Raw genomic sequence first — 19,249 nt, 5'->3', positions numbered from 1 at the left:
TGACATAGCCCAAAATTACAGGAGTTGAAGGGGCTGAAGCCTGGTCAGCTCAATGGAGTTGCGCCACTGCCTCACCAACCTCCTAGCATACCACAAAGTCACCAGATACATGGCAAGCATACCCCTGACATACATTATCAACCCACATCCCAGCAGAACCTTCCTACTCACTGTTGGCATCCCCCTCACCTACCTTGACTAAGGCACATCTGCTTCATTTGGCCCTCCTGAATTTTGCCATTTTTGCCAGCGGACTGAGCAACTGATGCCACACTACCCACTTGCCATTGCTTATAAGGGGGCATGGGAACGCAGTCCCTACACCTCTTCAAGGCCATGTAGGCCACCACAACCTGCTAAATTCTCGCTAAAAAATCATGTGGCCTTGTTGAGGTGCCCAAACAGCAAACATCCAGGTATGCACCAGCACGGTCCAAACACCGGACGCCAGAACAAAGGAGTCTCCTCAGCTCCTGCCTGTTCTCCATTGGCATCCTTTGGCAGGGATGCTCCCCAAGCACTACCCTTCCCCAGTCTAGAGTCCAACACTGGACCAGATGATGCCTACATCCATATAAGAGAAGACCGGGAGACGAACCTTCGCCATGCACTTACAGCTAGACCTACAACTCAAAAAACACCTCTTGGTGCAACACCTACCTTCACAGACTGGCAGCTTAACTGTCTATAGAAAAGGGATCAGAATTTAATCCGGCCCTAGGTGTGCTCTCCCCCACTCTCCTAATGGAGCTGCTCCAATTTTAAATCAATGTAGTAGTATTAGTTCCAAAATCATCACGCTATACTCTTTAGTAAAATCATGAAGAGTCGTGTCTTCTGTTTTATTACTGAGGCTTAGGCGTCCTTTTTTGATATAGCGCCTGTTGGTGTACCATGCCAATGCATTTCGGACATTGTCCGTCATCAGGGCTCGAGGTACTAACGCCATCATATTACATTATCAAAAACAATTAACTGCCTGGCCACAACCAGCACAAATGCTGAGCCAACGGCACCAACCCACTACCTGTGCTACCAGAGGCATAGCCAGAATTGTCTAGCAGGTGGGGACTGAAGCCAATGTAATTGGGTCCACCACAGTGACATTAACATCTGTAAATGCCCCCACAGAGCTGCTGAGTGGGCATTTACTGATATTGCCTGGGCCTTGCCCACTCAGGCCCTTCCCTGTCTATGCCTCTGTGTGCTACCCAGCTTATCTTTCCACAATACCAGTCCATTGCAAACCAAGATGAAGTGCCTTAATTGGATTACTCTGGGTCACTGTATGAGTAGCTCTGCTCTGTGCTTTATAAATATCCCTAATTAGATGAATAGCAAAATCTCTAGAAATTGCACTGAACACTTTCGTTGCCTCTGGGGGACACATGTTTCTTCCCAAATGTGAACCAACTGCCCCATTGGCAGCTACAATCACCTAGAAAGCAGAGTGTCATTAAATGTAAATGCTCTGTAATTTGGTATAAAACGCGGGTTCGTTTTGTGGTGCAGTAATTAGTTGTTGGAGCATTTCTAAAGCAGTCATACCAGTTCTGAGATTTCTTATTCTTTCTGTGGCCACGTTGGGCTATCTCCAGGAAGCATGACTCATTGCACAAGGCACAGCCCCTTTACCGGCCTGTATTTTCTTTACCTTCGATCACCTTCCTGCTCCAACGTAACAAACAACGCAGCGTCTCACCTTCACACGTGTCCTGGTCCAGTGAGCTGAGCACGTATCCCGGCCTGCAAAGGCAGCGGTAGGATCCGTCCACATTGGTGCATTGCTGGTGGCAGGGGGCGCTCTCACACTCGTTGACATCTGCAGACAGGAGAACAGAGTTTCAGCCATGGCAGACCACTATCATATCCCCCTATCATACACATCCCTGTTCGTCCCATTTCTTTTCAGTAGTCCCCACATTACACATTTTCAGCAATCGCAACCCTTTTCTGATGAGAACATTTGGAAATTAAATAGGCTACCGCACAAAAGAGTTCCTTATAGGCCAGTTAACCCCTGCCTGGGAGGGAGATGTTGTCACACAAGCGGAAGAAAATAATGTTCCCATTGGATTGCATTAGAGTAAGAATTAGTTTAGGAGGGAGAAAGTAAAAAATATCAACATTTTTGATAGAAAAAAACAGGAGTCTCCATCCTAAATCAGCAGGGTTGGCATGTGTGTTCGAGGTGTTCATCTAAAGCACACATCGGTTCTATGTGCTATTTCTGCTTTTTGAAGGTAGCATACCAAAAAGACTGATTTATTCTGGCCTACTTTGGGCAGGCCTCAAAAAGACGAACTATCACGTTCCTGTGGGGGGGGTGAGGGGTTCAACTCCTCAACCTTCCAGGCCCGCCTCAGCCGCTGCCTGCCTCCCCCACAAGCGTTTCTCCAAAATCCCCCACCACATACACACAAATACATAGCTCTCAACCATTTGTCTCGCAAAGGCGGGTGAAATCACCCTATTTTCTTTTTGGCGGGTGAGACGCCGATTGGAATGAATGGGCGTGCAGGAGGCTTGGCGGGTGAGTCAGCCCTTTACAAGGCGGGTGACACCCGCCAAAAGCGGGTGAGTTGAGAGCTATGCAAATACGCAGACATATGCCCCGTTCCCGTTACAAACCTCCTTTCTCCCCACCACACAGACACACACACAAACAAACACACACACAAAGCCACTCACCTGAGACTCCCGTGACTCATCTTCTGGGCTCTGCCGCGCCTCTCAGCCCCGCACACTCGTGTGCAGCCGGGACGTGACAGTTCGATTTAGAAAGACATCTGAGATCACTCTGAGCGGTGTTTCTAAATCGATTTCTTTTTAATTTGGGGTTTTCAAAAATTATTTTTGCACTCCATACGCACACATCAGCAGAGGAGCACCCAGGGGTGCCTTTGTGGCACTAAGCACATTCATTTTACCCTCATTTTAAGTGGGGTCTGTGTACAAATGAGCTAGGGTGTAATGACCCTTGGAGTGCCCCTGGCAGCGGCCCGGCTGCATCACTCGCAGAGCCCCCTCACACTTCCCGGGAGCCTTTCTTTGCTAATCCCAGGGGTCTTCACGGATAGTCTGTTGCAAACCTTCCAGTGCCCATCAGTGGGGCATTGATTCGCCACTCTGCACTGCTATCAAACCCATCCTTCCTAACTCCAGCCAACTCCTGAACATACATGTATAGTCACCTCCTCAGAGTAAGACCCAGTTATGGAAAATAGGGGGAGGTTTTGATAGGCCAGGGCCTCTGAACAGCACCAAAGGCTGTGGGATAGTTACACACACGTCACGTACGCCTGACGTGACTGACCTTTCCAAAGCTCTGCCTGCTTTTAATATGCACCACTTGTAGTAAAATTGCCTGATTCTGCTATAGCCCAGTCATTAGTTCTGCTCAAATAAATGGCCGGCCTCGCTCCTCGGGTGATGATGCAAAGTGATGCCTGGCAGGGATTGCTGGCACTTATCGAAAGCCGCCTGCTGCTCATCAAGCCACACCTCCTTACAGACCCCCTGCTCGATTTTGCATACAACTTAAAGCACTGGTATTCTCCCATATAAAATAGAAATAATCCTAGTGATTACTGATCCTTCACATAACAACGTTTGTCTCTCTTAGCTTACTCATGGCAACTTCTTGTACCCTAACTTCCACTCATTCCCTCGAGTATCAAAGCAGGAGACCGCTTCCAGTAACGTCATTTCACCGGGGTGGAAGTGGAAAAAAAGAACTAGTGGCCCTCTGCATCCATAAAGGAGGGAGTGGGATGGTAGAACAGATGGCCGGGAGGGGAGTGGGGTACGAGGGGGAGGGGATGTTGACTATGAGGGGGAGGAGGTGTGATCAGGATCACAAACTTTGGCATAAATGGTTGGATTTCAAGGTCTATAGTGATAATGTCTTATAGAGTTTACTTACAAAAACACACATTGCATAATAAAGCCACATGACAGAATGTAAATCCTTATAGCAGCATGTTAAGCCTAAAGAATTCCATTGTGGCTTTAATTTCCACATCCTGAATGGTAGACTATAAGTCCCAGAATGCAAGATAATGCCAACCTGAAAACTCTAGTTAACCCTGCGGTATTAGTGATTAGTGACTAAAAGCAACTTTATTGTTGTCCATAAAAAGATAGTAGACATGGATAAAAGGGGCGCTTTGTGTTGCTCAGTTTAACTAGGACAGATTTGCAAGGTAACTGGTGCTTTGCGAGCTCTTTGAGTTGGAAATGTCCCATCATGCAATGAAAGGCTTTGCCACTGATAAAAGAAATGTTTTTGCAACCTGAGCACTTAACGACCTGCAGAGCCAGGGATGCTGTGGATGTGTCTGCCTTGCTGTGACTTAGGAAAATGGCAGTGCTTGAATGTCCAGCCTGAGCCGATTCTGTATTTGGCTCCGGAGAAAGAGAAAGGTCAAGGATGCATTTCTTGAGCCTTTGAACTAAAAGTACGCTCTGTAAAAATAAAAAAATCTATTGGTATGGCGTACCAATGATTTATATTACACTTCCATCTCTGCATTCCACTCATCCCCTCAAGTATCAAAGACTGATACCACTTCCAGTAACGTCATTCCACTCATCCCCTCGAGTATCAAAGACTGATACAACTTCCAGTAACGTCATTCCACTCATCCCCTTGAGTATCAAAGACTGGTACCACTTCTAGTAAAGTAATTCCACTCATCCCCTTGAGTATCAAAGACTGATACCACTTCCAGTAATGTCATTCCACTCATCACCTTGTAGTATCACAGACTGATATTAACGTCATTCCACTCATCCCCTTGAGTGTCAAAGACTGATACCACTTCCAGTAACGTCATTCCACTCATCCCCTTGAGTATCAAAGACTGATACCACTTCCAGTAACGTCATTCCACTCATCACCTTGTAGTATCACAGACTGATATTAACCTCATTCCACTCATCCCCTTGAGTGTCAAAGACTGATACCACTTCCAGTAACGTCATTCCACTCATCCCCTTGAGTGTCAAAGACTGATACCACTTCCAGTAACATCATTCCACTCATCACCTTGAGTATCAAAGACTGATACCACTTCCAGTAACGTCATTCCACTCATCACCTTGAGTATCACAGACTGATACCACTTCCAGTAACGTCATTCCACTCATCACCTTGAGTATCACAGACTGATACTAACGTCATTCCACTCATCCCCTTGAGTGTCAAAGACTGATACCACTTCCAGTAACTTACTTCCACTCATCCCCTTGAGTGTCAAAGATTGATACCACTTCCAGTAACGTCATTCCACTCATACCCTTGAGTGTCAAAGAAGGATAGCACTTCCAGTAACGTCATTCCACTCATCCCCTCGAGTATCAAAGACTGATACCACTCCCAGTAACGTCATTCCACTCATCCCCTCGAGTATCAAAGACTGATACCATTTCCAGTAACGTCATTCTACTCATCCCCTCGACAGGGTCGGACTGGGACTAGAAATCGGCCCGGACACCCAAATAAAAGTGGCCCACACCTCGCCCCAAAAGGTGGCCCACCCCTCGCCTCAAAAAAGTGGCCCACCTCTCGCTCCAAAAAAGTGGCCCTCAAACCATCATCCGTGAATGGCGTCAATTCACAACTTTACAGAAAATGCTACTTATAGAGGGTTCATGTGTCTGTTACATTACAACACAACTCATAAAATAACATAGCTTTGCATACAGTTCTGTGACAGGGCCACAGCTCCCTGAGCCTCCATCCAGGGCCATAACAAAAGAAGACCCAGGGCTACAGCCTCCCCAGATACCCCACCCACCAGCAACGCGCCCGCTCATGGGAACTCCCCGAGCTCACCCAATCAGGCCCCATCAACAAACCTTGCACGCAAAGTGCCCCCGCCAGCCAGTTCCTCAAAGCCATCCTCTGAGACCCAATAGCTCAATTGGAGTTGCAAACCGCTACTGGTACAATAAAAATGTCTTAACCAGGTCATCCCAGCGCCACTTGACCCATAGGCATTCTGTGTGACCTGCTCTGAAGTCCTGTCAAAAACAAACACTGGCAAAGCCAACAGCACTGACCTGTGCACAAGTGGCATTTCTCAGGCACTGCTATTATATGCCCAAGTACTCGCTCGCACCATTTTGCACCTGCTGCCATCAATGGGCAGGTAATACCACTACAACCGCGCCTGGCAAGTGCCTTGGCCATGCCTACACAAAAGCCCAAACTGTTGGCATTGCCAATGTCTTACACTTGCATACAGAATGCGGCCCAGGACTACTCCCATCCTTCAAAAGGCCTTTGAACATTTCACTCAAATCCAAGACTTGTTACTTTACTGGCTGAAACCCTTATGAATGCGATTGGCAACCGCATAAAACAACTTTACAAATTCAAAGAAGCAACACCCCGTGGGCCACAGGAAAGGGAGAACCCTCCTGCCCCCTAGGTCACAGAATCCGACCACATCTCCTTCAGAATATCACAAGGACAGAAGCTTTGCCTTTAAAATGACTATATTTGTCAATGGGGTCTGAGTAAGTATTTTTGTCCGATCCAACCACTTTATTCTCATGTTATCTTTTCACTGCTAGCACGTCCCAAGGCACCAATGGTAGCAACCACTGGCACCCAATGACCAACTTGGTGTCCCGTCATTTCCCCCCATCACCTCCACTGTACAACGATCCATGCCACCTGCCTTTTGCCACAACTGCTGCACCCACCCTACCTCTGCACGTTCTCCACACAAGCGCGTCACCCCACACAACGCTCGTATAAATCTGCAATAAACAAATACAGCGAGGGATTTTCAGCACACACAGCTGCACTTACTCCAGTGATACCAGGGTGACTACAAGCTGCATTCCCTCTATTGATAGTGAGTGGCTCACAACTGCACTCACTACAGTGGCACCCGAGTGACACACAGCTGCACTCACTCCAATGATACCAGAGTGACTCACAGCTGCATTCAGTCCATTAATACCCAAGTAACAAACAGCTGCACTCACTCGATTGATTCACAGCTGTGCTCACTTCAGTGATACCTGAATTGCTCAGATCTGCACTCACCACAGTGGTACCCGAGTAACACACAGGTACACTCACTACAATGATACCAAAGTGACTAATAGCTGCATCCACACCATGATACAGGGGCGATTCACAGGCACATTTACTCAGAGCGCTCAGGTTTTCCGTAGTCATGCGTGAGAAGGCAGTCCAGACCTGTTTTTACCTGGAATTCTGGGGATTGAAGTTTTCCATCTTTGAAATCAGAAATAAAAACCGAAAAGTTCCAGAACTCAATGGGGAAAAAATGGGACTGGATGGATAACTGCAAACTCACTGGCTGACTGAAGTCACAGCTGATCAAACCACTAAAACAGAAGTAACCCACAAATACTCACACTAGTGCCCCCTACCTCACCTTCCACAGTAGTGCCAGAGTGCCTCATAGCTGTGCTCACTCGTCCCAGTGATTCTGAGGGGACTCGAAGCTTCCCACACTCTGCAGTGATTTACAGGAGCTAGGAATATACCAGCGGACCCCCGCCTTGAAGGCAGGCATCAGCTGAAGGCTGACTACTACCCTAGTGCTGCTCCAAGTTGGTTTGGTCAAAGTATGCAAAGAAGCTGCCTGTAAATTCAGCTCAAGCCACACTAGCACTCACCCTAGCGTCAGTTCCTTACAAAAATAAAAAGCACCTCTAAAAAATAATAAACAAACACACACACAATTTTCCAGCTCCGGTCTCCTCGACTCTTTGGAAGGCGGAGGGCATTGTTATTTGAGGCCCTTACCCTCTCCTGGCCGGGCGGTAGCCTACATTTCCAGGAAAGAAGCAGGCCCAGGAACAGCAGCTGAGGCCCCCAGCCCAGCCCAGGCAGGCATCAGCTAAAGGCTGACTCTCTGCACATGGGAAGGAGCGAGGCCAGACCCTGGGCTCCTGGGTCCAGGATCCCTGGGCTGAAGGCTCAACCAGCGCTCCATCAAGCGAGATGTAGCGGGCCCAGCTGGGAAGCCTTGGATCCTGGTCCACCACGCAGCTCACTGCTGCAACTTGTGGCGGGCACTGGAGGCGGTCGCGGAGAGCAGAGTCTGTGTAATATAAAACACTGGGAGGGAGCAGGCCAGGCTGAGGCAGCCCCGCCCAGCCCTGCTGCTCCCTCCCAGTGTTTTATAACACTGACTGCTGCTGGCGCCAGGGTGTCGCGAGCCGCGGCAGTTGGCCGCCGGCCCGCCGCATTTATCAAAGAAAGGTAACACTTCAGTGTTACCTTTCTCTGCATCTGCGGTGGGCCGGCTGCGGCGGGCACGGGGCTGCAATTGCAAAGGATCTGTAAGTTACTTACTTACAGATCCTTTGCAACTTGCATCTGTGCGGCAAGGCAGAGGCCCTGGGGGTTGGTTCCTGAAGTGTGAAGCCCACGCCTGGGCCGAAACCGGCCCGCGTGGGCTTCAGGAACCGGCCCCCAGGTCTCTCGCCATGAGTTTACATCGGCCACGGGCCGATTGGCCGACGCCCCAATCCGACCCTGCCCCTCGAGTATAAAAGACTGATACCACTTCCACATTCCACTCATCCCCTCGAGTATCAAAGACTGATACCACTTCCAGTAACGTCATTCCACTCATCACCTCGAGTATCACAGACTGATACCAATTCCATTAACATCATTCCATTCATCCCCTCGACTATCAAAGACTGATACCACTTCCAGTAACGTCATTCCACTCATCACCTCGAGTATCACAGACTGATACCACTTCCAGTAACGTCATTCCACTCATCACCTTGAGTATCACAGACTGATACTAAGGTCATTCCACTCATCCCCTTGAGTGTCAAAGACTGATATCACTTTCAGTAACGTCATTCCACTCATTCCCTTGAGTATCAAAGACTGATACCACTTCCAGTAACGTCATTCCACTCATCCCCTCGAGTATCAAAGACTGATACCACGTCCAGTTACATCATTCCACTCATCCCCTTGAGTATCAAAGACTGATACCACTTCCAGTAACATCATTCCACTCATCACCTCGAGTATCACAGACTGATACCACTTCAAGTAACGTCATTCCACTCATCACCTTGAGTATCAAAGACTGATAGCACTTCCAGTAACGTCATTCCACTCATCCCCTCGAGTATCAAAGACTGATACCACTTCCAGTAACGTCATTCCCCTCATCCCCTCGAGTATCACAGACTGATACCAATTCCATTAACATCATTCCATTCATCCCCTCGACTATCAAAGACTGATACCACTTCCAGTAACGTCATTCCACTCATCCTCTTGTGTATCAAAGACTGATACCACTTCCAGTAACTTCATTCCACTCATCACCTTGAGTATCACAGACTGATACTAAGGTCATTCCACTCATCCCCTTGAGTGTCAAAGACTGATATCACTTTCAGTAACGTAATTCTACTCATCCCCTTGAGTGTCAAAGACTGATACCACTTCCAGTAACGTCATTCCACTCATTCCCTTGAGTATCAAAGACTGATACCACTTCCAGTAACGTCATTCCACTCATCCCCTCGAGTATCAAAGACTGATACCACGTCCAGTTACATCATTCCACTCATCCCCTTGAGTATCAAAGACTGATACCACTTCCAGTAACATCATTCCACTCATCACCTCGAGTATCACAGACTGATACCACTCCAAGTAACGTCATTCCACTCATCACCTTGAGTATCAAAGACTGATAGCACTTCCAGTAACATCATTCCACTCATCCCCTCGAGTGTCAAAGACTGATACCACTTCCAGTAACGTCATTCCACTCATCCCCTCGAGTATCAAAGACTGATACCACTTCCAGTAACGTCATTTTCTGTAATGTCACTGTGAAGTCAATACATCTGCTCATTTGCTGCTCCACTAGTCTTTTCGCGCATGGGGCCTGCAAATCCCAGGTACTGCCATGATTGGCAGAGTGGTGGTATAGGGGTTCGAAGAACAGTAACAAGAAGGTCCATGTAAAGAAAGGGGTGGGGGGATGGGGGGTGGAGTGGACTGACCGTAAAGTTACGGGCCGGATTTTTCTTCAAGGCATGTCAAAGCTGGTGTGAGCCCTGCAGGTACCAGCTACCGAAACCCGCAAGTCTGTGTGAAGTGCTATCCCCCTTTCTCCTCAAAATGCACCGCGTTATAACCCGGCGTGTATTGAAGAGACATGACGAGCAATATTGTAAGAAATGCCTGAAAGTAAACAACATCCCATTCTTCGCTTCCTTCATCTGGTTATCTGGGCCCAGCAGCTCTTGCAGGACGAGGGCCTGTCAGTATGACATTGCTGTGTGCTTCTGCTGAGCAAGCTTTTTTGCTGCATCTTTTCACGTGAGTCACAACTGACAAGTAGAGGCACGTGCGACAGGGAAGTCCGAGAAGACGATTGGCTCTGCTATTGAGGAAAGACGCATCGGTACAAACACACAATTCCATTCTCCCGCGCAGAAGAGCCACAGAGGGAAGTAAATTGTCACAGCTGCCCAGAGCCATTGTTATAGAGAAGGGGAGGGTTAAAGTCAGAAATAGAAATAAGTTTCATGAGGAGCGCGTTCTCCTCAGTGTGTCATGAGACCTTGCATGGGTGCGAGTGCATCAACCAACACGTAAGCTTTGCTATACACATAAAAGGATCTTTGTTGACTTTTAATAGTCACCAGTCAGCCCAATAACAGTCATCTAAGCTGGCTCCATTTCAGAAGAGCTTTTCGGAACAATATTGCATGCTCACCGCTGCACTATCAGAAATTACCAGTGCTCATCCATGCCTCTTACTCTGGTACGGACAAACACGGGAATAAAATGAAGCACTGCTCGTATAGCACTTGAAAACATACTATTTTGTACTCTGAAAAAAAAAAATCTTCAGAGGCAATGAAATAAGGCAATCAACCCCAATGTGGTCACTCTAGGATATTGATCTAACAACAATTTCATTTGATTGCCAACCTTAAAACTTGCAAAATGCAATAAAAGCTTCATTTAGCTGAGGTTTGTGCGGTGTGTTTGGCAGTACCTGGTTACATTTTACCTTTTGCAAGCCCAGGAGTAGTTGAGTCTTTCAGCACTGTCTATTGGCCTGGAGGTGGAGACTGAAATTACTCAAATAGCCATACACAGCGTGGAGTGTGCGCAGTGTGTGCAGTGTGTTTTGCAGTACCTGGCAGGAGACTACGTTTCACCTTTTGCAAGCCCAGGAGTAGTGAAGTCTTTCAGCACTGTTTATTGGCCTGGAGGGGGAGACTGACATTATTCAAATAGCCACACACACATCACAGAGCGCACGCGGTGTGTGCAGTGTGTTTGGCAGTACCTCGCAGGAGACTATGTTTCAACTTTCTCAAGCCCAGGAGCAGTGGAGTCTTTCAGCACTGTCTATTGGCCTGGAGGTGGAGATAGAAATTATTCAAATAGCCACAAACAACACGGATCGCGCGCCCATGAGGCCCATGACTTTAAATACGATTCCATCAATTGGTACAGCGGCAGGGAGTGCAAGAAGGGGGCAGCCTGGGCAGGGGGCTGCAAGACGGGGGAAATCGGCAAGGCAGCCCGGTGCACATGGAAAAACTGCACTGTGTTTAATCTTAGACCTGCTGCCAATCCCTTTGTACCACATATAGCCACCGTACAAGATGTAAGGTTAGAGAACCGAGGGAGGGATCCATTTAAAGGTGTTCTCTTGAGAGGTTCGGAGCAGCCCCAGGCAGTCTTCGTAGCCACCCAAACTCTTAATGGGGGTAATGTAAAGGTACCCCTTTTTTGCTCCAGACCTTGTCTCTTGTAGAGACACATTTGGGGGGCAACCGGAAGTCCATTCCAATTTGAAGGGAACAAGAGGGTCAGACCATCCCCTCCTAGAAACAAGGGCAGTAATAACCCCTTCAGGGGAAAGTCCAAGGTCTCTAATTAACACATAAACCATCCAGCAAACATCTCTATCAGGAATGTTCCAACTCGGTGTAGAGTGCTTACTACCTAAAAACAGGGAAGTGACTCTAAATAGATCTAACATCTTGAAACTTCTTCGCACTGTGCCGACCCTGCGTACAATTGCATCCAGGGACATTACACTGGTAGATTTTAATGACCTCTACCACACAGACCGTGCCTTGCTCTTCATTGGTTCCAAAGTGGTCTTTGACTTAATTATAAGTGAAACCTCGGCTTTACAGCAAATAGGCTTAGACATAATCCCACAATCATTATCGCAAGATCATAATGAAAAGCATTGTAGCGACTCACTCATGAATGTTCGACCAAATTAGCTTTTAGTTTCAACATGTGCCCACAACAATGGAGGCCGGTTAGTCACCTCTCCCAGTCACATGAACAATGGCAAACAAATCGAATGTGACTGGTCCTGGGTGGGGGGATCCTAAATGGACCTAGACAGAAACTATTGGATAAGAGTCTCCTCTAGCATGAAGGTCCTGTTAGTCTTCTTTCATGGAATACCAGGGGTCATAGTAAATTGCTAGGTGATCCTGCCCTGGGGAATTACTTAAGAAAACATACTGTCATTTGCCTGCAGGAGACTTGGCTAACGAGGGAGGTCTAGACAGATGGCTTTGCATCTGTTTCACAAATAGCAAGGCCAACTGTAACAGGCCGCCCTGCAGGTGGGCTACTCATTTTGGTAAAAAACATGAAGGGCATGAAGCTAATCTCGTCAGATGCATTGTTTAAAGGCTTACTAAGTGTGCATTTCGAATTGAAAATGGGGTGCTCTATGGTAAATCTCCTACTGCTCCATGCTAAACCTCCTACTGTTAAACGTTTATTGGCATTTGGGTATCTGTCTCCAAGAAACAATGTTGGATGCCATTACTGCTTTGATTGATGGTTGGCGTGATCTAAATCCGGGGGGAATGGTGGTTCTTGTAGGGGACTTCAACTCGCCCTGCTTGGACTTCTGTAACCTCAACTTGGTTAAAAGGTCCCCACCAACCAAAAACAAATGTAGTCTAGCTGCATGGCAATGGTGTACCAGCTTTGACCACTGGGGATTGAAAAGTCAACAGTTTATCATCAGAAATGTTTAACCTGCTGGTTGAGCACATTCTGTCTAAAGTCTTTAGACCCAGAAGTCATAAAACTAAGAAACCCACAAGCTCCACACGTGCATAGGTTTGTCTATGAAGTAGCAGCTTACAAGAAAAGACTTAGGCTGAAATTCAATTGAGGAAGGTCACACATGGGAAGGCTTCAGTGGAGGCAGCCAAACAAATCAAGAAGGTCCGATTAAGAAATAGGAACTGGGCAAGACGGAGAAGAGGCCGCTTATACCAACAGGATAGTATATGCTGGAAGCGCTGGGCGGTAAGAATGCTTCAATCTTCCGGCGTATTGTGAATGGAATAAAAACCTCACAATCACGCAAGCAGTTAAATGCAGTGGCCGAACGGGTTTGGGTAGCCCATTTTGAGAAAATATATTCCTTGGATAATTTAAACGTCAACTTTAAATTTGAATTGAATCTGGTGGATTGGCAATTAGAAGTGGACGAAGAATGCGTCCTCGAAATTCTGATTTAAATGACCACATCGAGGGCCCCGGGACCCAACAAGTTAACTAATTTGATGTTCTGTGGAAACCCGTCAATGTGGGTGGGATATTTGGCCCAACTTTTCAAAGACGTGATAAACACACATTTTTTCCTGACCACCTGGCGTATGGCGCACCTGCTCCCAATTTACAAACAAGAATCTAAAGATGATCCAAGGAATTATCGCCGATCTCTATTCTTGACACAGACACCAAGGTGCTTGCCACCTTGCTGCTGCGTCCGTGGAGAATTGGGCACAGGAAATGGGCAGAATCCAAAAGTGGCAAACCGGTTTTAGGAAGAAGATGGGGACGTCTTTAAATGGTTATCTATTGAAATGTATTGAAGCCACAGCTTGGTCGAAATAATACTCTTCGGTATTCATTGCAACTGTTGATTTAACTGCAGCTTTTAACAGAGTAATTTGGGACCTCCTTTGTAAGAAGCTGCATGGATGGGGAATTCCCTTAGGTTTATTAAGGCTCCTAATTGGTTTACACGATAATTCTACAATGCAAGTGAGACTTAATCAGGACAGTGCATTGTCAGACAAGGCTGCGTCCTCGCGCCATGTCTATTTAATCTGTACACCTCAGATATAGGGCAACATTTGACAAACGTATCATTCGTTTCATCTAAATTAGCCCATTTGAAAATAATGTGGCTCAGTTATGCAGATGATTTTCTCCTGTTCAATTGTACAGAACGAGGTTTACAGTACGCTATGCTAGTGTAAATTCCTTGGCAATAAACCCACAAAAAAGCAAAACTATGCAGTGTTCGACCAAGACTAAGGTATCCTCATATATATGGCGATCGGGAACAGAGGTACTAGAAAAGGTGGACAACTTTATTTACTTAGGTTTTCTAGTGTCTTCTAAACCCAGCATCTCCAAAGTACAGGAATGGGTCACAGCACACACAATGGCAATGGTAAATGAAATGAAGCATGTCAATTCCAGATTTGGCAAGTTTTTGGTAAGACCAATTGTTAGATTTTATGAAGGAAAGCTTTTACCTACAATTTTATATCGAATTGAAACTTTTTTACTTGCGGATTTTAAATATTTTAAAAAGTTTGGAAGGTCTGATCTGGAAAACTGTGTTGAGTATACAAAAATCTATTCCCGTATCTGTTATACGCTTTGAACTTTGGTTTGTTCTCACTGGAGGTTACAAAACACTGGAGATATGTATCCTTTCATTGAAAATTACTGCTGCCTACGAAAGACTCCCTGTTTTTAGATCTGAATCTGGCAAACTTTGGTAAGAACACTTGTTATTTAAAAGAGTTTGTGCCATTCTGTTCTGGGTTGCTCACTAAAATTGGCTTAACTGACATTGACCTTGTGAGTAACCCAGAGAGGGTTAAAAAGATGCTGTAGATGGCCGATTGGGTGCAAACTATTGAGGAGTTCCATTCCTATCTATCCCTCGAACATCTGGTCATCGATCATAAGAAACAAGGTGTCATTGCCCCATATCTGTACAGATATCCGAACAGAAATTTTTAGACGATGCTTCTTAAAATTCAGATTTAATCTGTACCTGACTGGAGAGATTTATGGAAAATATTATCATCTGCCAGAAAATAATCCGTGGTGTTGTTTCTGTGCTCAAATTAACGTGAAAGAAACATTGCATCATTTGTTGCTATTCTGCTCTAATTTAGAGGATAAAAGGCATCTGTATTTAAACAAATCCCTCAGGGGTAGAAGTTTGACAAACTGTAATAATGGAGAATTTTGGAAAGAGTGTCTGACTCGTCGTACGACCTATGGTAATGTCAATTGTTTTTTTTTAGATAGTCTGCAGTTGGACACACCTGTATAGGATATGCCTGCAACCACTCATGCACTTTATTGAAGGCACTTTATCGTAAGCACATAAAAGAACGCACTTTACTGAATGCACTTTGAATGCACTTTATTGAATGTGCTGCATTAAACGTACTTAGTCGGAATACACTTTACTAAAGAGCACCTTGTTTAAATATACTCTAAGTTCTGTACTGGAAGTACTAAGAGGAAATGCACTTTATGTCAAAGTGCTGTAAAATAATGTGCTTCTTACTTGACTGTCTTTCTTTTTTTAATGTGTGACTGAGTGGCGTTCGTAAATGGATTACTTTTAGTCTGTGTTTTTGTATATGCTTAATTGCTTTCTTTTTTAATTGATCATGTAATGTAATTTTTCTTTGTGGTCAAAGGTTATGTTATCAGCTAAATGACCAATAAATAAATATAAAAAATAATAAATGAAAGGATCGTTGTTAACTTTTACTACTCACCGGTGAGCCCAAAAACAGTCATCTAAGCTGGCTACATTTCAGAAGAGCTTTTGGGAACAATAGAAATTGCCAGTACTCAGCCCTTCCTCTTACTCCGATAAGGACTACACCCCCTCCACTCCCCAGTGACTGAGTACCAGCAAACACAGGAATAAATGAAGCACTGCTCATATAGCACTTGAAAACGTACTATTTTGTTCTCTGAAAAAATAACCTAAATCTTTCGGAGGCACTGAAATAAGGCAATCAATCCCGCTGTGATCACTCTAGGATATTGCTCTAACAACAATTTCATTTTATTGCAAATGTTAAAACATGAAAAATGTTATAAAAGCTTCATTTAGCTGAGGAAAAAGTAAATAAATCCCCTTTGAGACCCTTATTTAGCAAGGGGCTAAAGGGACTGCAAACTCGAGATTGCCGTCTTATTGGAAAGCCTAGCATATCATACCAACCCCGAAAACCTCTGTCACTACCAACACACTGCTCTTCACCATCCTACAGCCATCGCGCCCGTCCCCTTTTTCAGGCCAAGGTTCTGCACATTTTTTGAGGAATTGTTAGGCAGAATTGCATGCAGTACCCTCTGGGACCATTGCACACAATTAGGGCTACAGGTGTTAGCCAAACCAACCTTTGGTATAAGTTTGTACCACACCGTTTTTGGTAGTGAGCTGAGCAGCCAGGCTTATCTCAAGAATGAATGTGAGCAGTACAAGTAATTACACAGAGGACCTTCAATCACAGTGGTTCAAGTAAACACTTATACTCAGGGTTTCTTGGTAAAACACGTATTCCTTTATTACACAATCATTTAGGAAACATTTCACTAGCAGAAGACAACTTATTATTATATACCAATACACTTCAATACAAAACTCTAAGATTTTGAGACAGTTTGAGCTCCCCTGAAATAGGAGCCAAATGGCAGTTCATTTACTTAGAAGTGAGCAAAAAGGGCAAAGTAAGTAGAATAGATCACATATACTTGTTAGACAGTGCAAATAGTTTCAGTTCACCAGAGGAATTAAATTTAAGTCAATAGGCCAGGCCAAAGTCAATGGGCTAGTGTTCTGGATAGTAAAGAGCATTTCTGGTATCAAACGGTAAAGTCTTTGAAAAAGTTCTCATAAGTAGTTTAGGCGAAAAAGAATCATATGTCGGGTCACAAGCTGATTATACCTGTAAGTCGTGACAGTTTCACGAACATTCACCGCGAGAGTGGCGTTCTCTCAATTGGGTTGACACAGTACCTTATTATGAAGAACAAAATGCAACTGAAGACGTTTGTTCCTGGCAGGTCCTGCAGATCTCACTGTTCTGAGCCTCAGTCGTGGGGACAAGAGGGAGGACATCGGGGGACTCTTGCACTGCATAGGATCATCGAAAAAGCAAACAAGAGAGAGTCACTTCAGTTCCAGTAGCTGTAGCTTCAAGCACACAAGCTGGTATCCCTCTCTCTGGTTAATCCTAACCCACCTTGAGAATGGTATCCAGGTGGCTTACGAGTTGATTGGTCGCACCAACCCAAAGGAAGAAGTGGTCCTTGAAGGGGCTTCTCTGTCGAGATAAACTTGGCAATTCGGACCTGCAGCAAGGCTTCACTGGGCAAACCAATGGTCCAGGAGTTGCAGCAGCTGTCCTCTTCCAGCTCTTCTTCGGTTCTTTCCTTCCAGTGGTCGACTCTGCTTTCCAGTCCAAGAGACTCGCCTTTTAAACCATTTTGTCCCTTTCATTCCAGCCTAGCTGTCACTCACCCAGCAGGGTGGCTGTCCCTGCGGACAGTCAGCCAGCCAATCACGCCAGAGTGTATTTTGGTCTCCTAGGAGACTAAACACGGGGAGTTTCGGGCACCTCCCTCACTTCCTGCCCACCCCAGAAACACAGACGCCAGAGGTGGTCTTCAGTTGCCCACCCCAGACACTCAGATGCCAGAGGCGGTCTTCAGTCCTGAAGCCTGCCAAAAAGGCACACAAACAAAGGGACCAAACCTGGTTTGGCGCACAGAGACAAACACTAGAAGGACCTTTCCAAAAAGAAATGGCAAAAAAAAGAAGACCGGGACCTGTTTAAACAAAGAGGCTTAAGGCGCCATCTTGAAAAACATGGCTCCCGTGATTTTTAGCTACCGGTGTTCGTGGTTGGGAAAAATCATGGTAGTTCGTTGTAAAACCACTGCCACCAGCCTTTTCAATAGGAAAGGGTAGCATCTGACTGCTACATGAGTATTTAGACACAGGGGATACTATGTAACCCCTCCAGCACTCCATTGTAAGATGGTGTGTGCTGGGTCTAGGAATTTGGAAAGACTAGTAAAGTCAATTTCACTTTACATTCTCTGGGAAACAGTAGTTTATCCCAAAGAATGTATTTAAACTTTTGGGAAGTCTAAAAGACATCCTTATGTCACTGTACTGAGGGTGCTGTGTAAAACACATGAAAAGATGATGCCTATGGAGTTATCTAAAACTCCATAACCAAAGTACACAAGTGAAAAACACACATCAAAATACATAAACAAGTGGGAAAAAAGGTTCACACTCTTTCCAGGTAAAAAAATCAAGTCCTCAAAATCCAGCAAAGTTGCTGGGGGTCTCTAAGGTGGAGGGAATTAGCACATTTATGAGGATTCTCCTTAACAGGAATCCACACTACACTTTCCATCTTTTGTGCTCCTCTTTTCATCATGACGAATCCCCTGCAGGGTTGACGCATTAGACTGATAACAAAGGCCTGGTTCTTCATCGAAACCTTGTGAGTTGTGGCTTTTGGGGGTGGGGGAGAGGGTGATTTAATTTTGGACTGTGTAAGAAGAGTTTGGGACTTCCTGGGGACAGCAGGGTAGACCTCTGGGAGATATGAGCAGGAATTCTGGGCCCTGCCCCAACCAATGCCTGACAAGCACCTTGTCCTCGATGGGCAAAAGTCCCAGCAGGCCACGCAGCATAGCACCTTAGCATGTTAGAGTGAGGTTTGAGGAATCCGTCAGCCTGCAAACCAACATACTAAGTAAGGTGAAATGGGTGAGTCCGGGCCCTCACATTGTAAGCTGCCCTTCCATTGAACCTTAAGTTCTTGCCTGGCATAAACCGTAGCAGGTCATGAAAATGTCTGAGTTTCCACACCAGCACTTTCCATCATCCACCAACTCCCCAATGCTTATTTTGGTCCCCGTGGGTTTCAAAAGAGAGAGAGGGAGAGAGAAAGGGAGAGCGCGAGAGAGAGCAAGAGAGAGAGAGATAGAGAGAGATAGAGAAAGATAGAGTGAAAGAGGGAAAGACAGACTTCGTGTCACTTCATCACTCCCATCCTGTTCTATCAATGGCCTGCTGATTTCAGCCCGGACCTACGATCCGTTTACCGCAGAACCTGTTCTGACGGC

The 19,249-nt window shown here is 45.8% G+C and overlaps 1 protein-coding gene across 2 annotated transcripts in view; it reads right to left on the bottom strand.

Annotated features, from left to right (window-relative positions):
• Nucleotides 1–19,249, bottom strand: part of LOC138567242 (fibulin-2-like) — a 1,012,531-nt gene that overhangs the window by 60,842 nt on the left and 932,440 nt on the right. For both annotated transcript variants that reach the window (XM_069645241.1, XM_069645242.1), the window contains one exon: nucleotides 1,703–1,822. In XM_069645241.1, the coding sequence (XP_069501342.1) occupies nucleotides 1,703–1,822 (120 nt within the window). The remainder of the gene's footprint in view (nucleotides 1–1,702; nucleotides 1,823–19,249) is intronic.

Source organism: Ambystoma mexicanum, chromosome 2p, assembly GCF_040938575.1.
Source record: "Ambystoma mexicanum isolate Mex_15411 chromosome 2p, UKY_AmexF1_1, whole genome shotgun sequence".
NCBI classification, from domain to species: Eukaryota; Metazoa; Chordata; class Amphibia; order Caudata; family Ambystomatidae; genus Ambystoma; species Ambystoma mexicanum.
Note: the sequence above shows the minus strand (reverse complement) of the source record. Positions and strands in the feature narration are given on the sequence as shown.